Genomic DNA, 4,671 nt, shown 5'->3' on the forward strand with positions numbered 1-4,671 from the left:
ATTAGTTGTTAAGATTGAACCTTTTATTTTCAGTATTATATATTTTTGTTGTATGAATTTTTGTTCCATTTTAATTATGGTGTATGCAAGGTACTTTTGATTCAACTTCTTTGTTTTTGACCCAGAGTTAGAAAGGACAATTAGAAGGAACAGGAGGGCAACCAGAAGAAGGCAATACTGGAAAGGGAGGAACCAAGTGGTGAACCAAGTACTACAGTACAGGAAGAGGATATGGCAGAAAACCATGTGCAACCACCACAGAGGACACTAGAGATTACATGACTCCTGCTGTCTTTCCACCCATTGGAAGTGTGGTTCGACCTACAGTAGAGTCCAATAATTTCGAATTAAAGCCTGCACTGGTACATTTGGTGCAGAAAGAACAGTTTGCTGGAACAAGTGCAGAGGATCCATACCTGCACATTGAAAATTTCTTGCTGTTAAGTGACACTGTGAAGATTAATGGAGTGTCCAGAGATTCCATTCTTTTGAGGCTTTTTACTCATTCACTGAAAGATGATGCCAGGAGATGGCTACAGTCACTACCACAAGGAAGTATTACAACTTGGGATGACCTGCAGACCAAGTTTTTGGCCAGATTCTTTTCAGCATCCAAGAGGGCAAAGTTGAAGGATGAGATTACAGGGTTCAAGCAGAAAGAATTAGAGTCTATCTATGAGGCCTGGGAGAGGTTCAAGATACTCTTGAAGAAATTCGCACAACACGAGATAGAAGTGTGGAATCAAGCAGCAATCTTCCTCCAGGGGTTGACAACCACTACCAGGACATTGGTGAATGCCACAGCTGGTGGTTCATTGACAACCAAGACTCCTCAGGAAGCCCTGGACATCTTTGAGTCCTTAGCATCTCAGGAGTTTGACAATGCTCCAGTGAATGACAGAAGAATGGGAATTATTAAATTGGATGGCTATGATGCTTTATTAGCCAAGAATGACCAGATGCAGCAAGTGCAGAAACAACAACAACAACAAATTGATTCTCTCACTAAGCAGCTTTCTTCTCAGAAGGTTGCTTCTGTGGACACTAATTCTGTGTGTGCCAGTTGTGAGAAAAACCATGTTACAGATGATTGTGATTGTAGGAGACCTGCTGAACAAGTAGAATTTAATGGAGTGTGGTATGACCATAACAACCAGAGGAATTACAACAACCAGGGGCGAAATGTGTATGTGCCACCATGGAAGAACAAGAATCAACACCCAGGGTTCAGTTATAGTTCCAACCATCAGTTGAATCCTCCACTACATACTCCTCCAACACACTCATCACAGCCAAGTGATACTACTGCATGGGAGAAAGCTTTTTCCCAGTTATCAAAGACTACTCAAGATTACATCCAGGGGTCAAATTCTTTCAGGGAAGAGACTTCTGCTTTCATGGAGGAGACTAAGACAACATTCAGAAACCAGGAAGCATCCATCCAAAATTTGGAGACACAGATTGGTCAGTTGTCTAGGCAGATAGCTGAGAGGCCACAGGGAAAGTTCCCTAGTGATACTATGGTGAATCCAAAGGAGCACTGCAAGTCCATCATTACAAGAAGTGGGCTTGTGCTCCAACCGGTGAACAAGAAAGTGGATGAGAAGAAAGTGGGAGAAAAGAAAAGTGAGGAGGAAGTTGTTGTTGAAGATGTTGTAGTTGAAAATGATAAAGAAGAGGAAGTTGAGGAAAAGAAGAGGAAGTTGAGGAAAAGAAGAAGGAAGAAGAGGTAGGGGTTGAAAAGAGATCTTCACCCAAAAAGTTGATGAAGTGGGAGAAGAAGAAGATAGCTGACAAGAAGGACCAGCCAATTAACTTATCTCCTTATGCTAAAGTGCCTTATCCTCAACGGTTGAAGCAGGAAATCCAGAAGCAGCACTATGCAAGGTTTCTGGATATTTTTAAGAAGTTACAGATTAACATTTCATTTGCTGAGGCCCTGGAGAACATGCCTCACTATGCCAAATTTATGAAGGATCTTTTGTCTAAGAAGAGGAAATTGAAGGATGGTGAGACAGTGGCTTTGACAGAAGAGTGTAGTGCCCTGATCCAAAAGAAGCTTCCACCAAAATTGAAAGATCCTGGAAGTTTCAGCATCCCTATTGCCATTGGAGATGTGGAATAGGGAAGACACTTTGTGATTTGGGGGCCAGCATAAATCTGATGCCTTTGACTGTATGTAGAGCCTCGGGAATCAACACCCTAAGGGATACTAATCTTATATTGCACCTTGCTGATAGATCCATCAAAAGAGCATAAGGTGTGGTTGAAGATGTTCTGGTCAAGGTTGACAAGTTTATTTTTCCAGTGGATTTTGTTATTCTAGATATGGAAGAAGAAGATACTGAAAAGCCCTCTACTGCTCGGGAGGCCATTTTTAGCAACTGCTAGATCCCTGATTGATGTTGAACAGAGGAAGCTGATGCTAAGAGTGAATGAATAGACAGGTACAATTGATGTATTTGAAGCATTAAACATCCTATTGAAGTGGAGGATTGTTTCAGGATTGACATTATACAGGAGGTTGTGGAAAAAGTGACAGGAGAAGAGGACCTGTTATTGGAGGAGGACAAAAGTAAGGAAGAAATGAGTGGAGAATTTTATCAGGAGGAACCAGTAGTTGAAGAGCTTGAAACGAAGGTGGATGACATTCCTAAGATACTTAAAAATGCTCACCTGTTATTGCTTTTTTCCTTTTTTTTTTTAATTTTTCCTTTTCTCTTTTTTTATAAGGGCATAAATGAATTTTCCATCCCTTAATTACTTGACCTTTGTGGAGCTTACCTCAATTTCTTTATTTTATTTTTAACATATTCAGTGATTCAATCTCACTCAAGGTAAGTCACATGGACATAGGCTAAGCCATAAATCAGGCACAGGTCATTTATCAACAAATAAGTTCAGGCTCAAAGGGGCTAGCAAGGGAAAATTTCATACAGGTGGACTATTTTGGCCATAAGCTAATAAGAACAAAATGCCTTTATCATATCAATCAATGCATGCATAACAGAGAAACAGATCAAGTTCTAGAGTATTACAACAGTGAGGCCTCTCAACAAAAATTTCAGTGTTTAGGCTCAAACCTCACAGTTATGGTATCAATGCAGACTCAAGAAAATTGACCTCAGACATTATCAAAATTTCACAATATTAATTCAGACAAACGAGCAATCATGCAATCCAATTATGCCTATGCAATGTCATGCCAGAAAGACATACAATATATTCCAAGAATTCAGTCAAGCACATTTAAACCTGAGAATTGCTTGAAAAACATTTTCCAAATTTTTTTTTTCAGGGTAAAAATAACGAGCACGCAAAAATAACTAACAAAATTAACTAAGAAAATTTAAAAAAAGTTAGAATATCTCCCCTGATAGAAGAATTGCAGTTCCAAGATGCAAGCCTACCATTCCCAGATTTAGAGAATTGATGTCCTTATTAAACCACAAGAGGAAGAAAAACTTGCACAATGGAACAAACAGTGGCATATAGGATAAATTATAATGCGCACATTAAAACATCAGAGAGAAATATACCAACACAAAGTAACTAAAAAAAATACGAAACAAAAAAATAAACTAATATACAAAATCTCCGTCAGCAAGGAGATATAATCAACCCTCCATGTCATCCCCTTCAGCAGTGTGGGATGACTTAACAAATGGAGGATCTGGTGGTACTGGATGCCTTGGTGTATGAGACCACTATTCCCAGATTTGTTCCAAACCATGAAGCCATGTTAGAAACTCTTTGAAGCATTGATTTTTCCGAGAGATATAGTCTCGGTGTCTCTTGTCAAACTTCAGCTCCCGGTGTCTCTTCCAACTCGTATCAAAGAGTTTCACCACTTCCTTTCTCAGTACCTTCTTTCGTATAGGATGACGCTTCCCTTGGGGTTTTCTCCCATGTTTGTCATCATCTTCATTGAGAATTTTGTTGGTATGAGAAAGAGGATCTTTATTTTTCAATTCAGTTTCCTCTTCCTTCAGTGCTTCAATCACCGGCTCCTTATTACCCAAGAAGACATTTTTTTGAGGTTGAGGAAGCTCCTTCAAATCCACCTTCATGGCACCATCTTCCTTGGCATCATCCGCTACACTTCATTTTTCCTTTAAGACTTCAAGACTAAAACAATCGTCTTTGTGAGAAGACTATTTTAGAGAATCAAAGACGTTGATGGTAACGGTCTCATCATTCATCCTTAACTCAAGCTTTCCATTTTCAACATCAATCATGGCCCGAGCAGTGGCCAAGAAAGGTCTACCCAGCAAAAGAGGCATCTCAGCTCCCCCTTCCATGTCCATCACTACAAAATCAGCAGGAAAGATGAACTTGTCCACCTTTACAAGAACATCTTGAATAATACCACTAGGCTTCCTCAAAGATTTATCGGCAAGTTGAAGAGATGCCAAAGTGAGCTTTAACTCGGTAATCCCCAAGGATTTACAAACATAAAGGGGCATCAAATTAATGCTAGCGCTAAGATCGCATAATGCTCTGCCAATTTTTGTTTCCCCAATTTCAATAGGAATTTTGAAACTCCCCGGATCACTGAGTTTGGGTGGGAACTTCTTCTGTATGATGGCACTACACTCCTCAGTGAGTGTTACAGTTTGGCATTCCTGCAGCTTATGCTTTCTTGATAACAAGTCCTTCACGAACTTGGCA

The 4,671-nt window shown here is 39.8% G+C and overlaps 1 protein-coding gene and 1 non-coding gene across 2 annotated transcripts; one reads left to right on the forward strand and one right to left on the reverse strand.

Annotated features, from left to right (window-relative positions):
• Positions 1-278: 278 nt before the first annotated feature.
• Positions 279-2,125, forward strand: LOC133306761 (uncharacterized). Its single transcript, XM_061507141.1, has 3 exons — positions 279-1,186; positions 1,379-1,637; positions 1,772-2,125. The coding sequence occupies exons 1-3, from the start codon at positions 279-281 to the stop codon at positions 2,123-2,125; spliced, it is 1,521 nt and encodes a 506-aa protein (XP_061363125.1).
• Positions 624-730, reverse strand: LOC133306765 (small nucleolar RNA R71). Its single transcript, XR_009750953.1, has one exon. It is a non-coding gene; the product is annotated as a small nucleolar RNA R71 (small nucleolar RNA).
• Positions 2,126-4,671: the final 2,546 nt, after the last annotated feature.

Source organism: Gastrolobium bilobum, unplaced genomic scaffold (assembly GCF_033153095.1).
Source record: "Gastrolobium bilobum isolate Gb01-03AN ecotype WA unplaced genomic scaffold, APGP_CSIRO_Gbil_v1 utg15738, whole genome shotgun sequence".
In the NCBI taxonomy this organism is placed as follows: domain Eukaryota; kingdom Viridiplantae; phylum Streptophyta; class Magnoliopsida; order Fabales; family Fabaceae; genus Gastrolobium; species Gastrolobium bilobum.

Bases quoted from the DNA above. Each gene is read 5' to 3' on its own strand.
- LOC133306761 (XM_061507141.1), top strand. From the start codon at position 279: ATGACTCCTGCTGTCTTTCCACCCATTGGAAGTGTGGTTCGACCTACA. The intron at 1,187-1,378 runs GTATGTGCCACC...AAATTCTTTCAG, and splicing joins AACAACCAGGGGCGAAATGT to GGAAGAGACTTCTGCTTTCA. The intron at 1,638-1,771 runs GTTGTTGTTGAA...AAGTTGATGAAG, and splicing joins AAAAGAAAAGTGAGGAGGAA to TGGGAGAAGAAGAAGATAGC.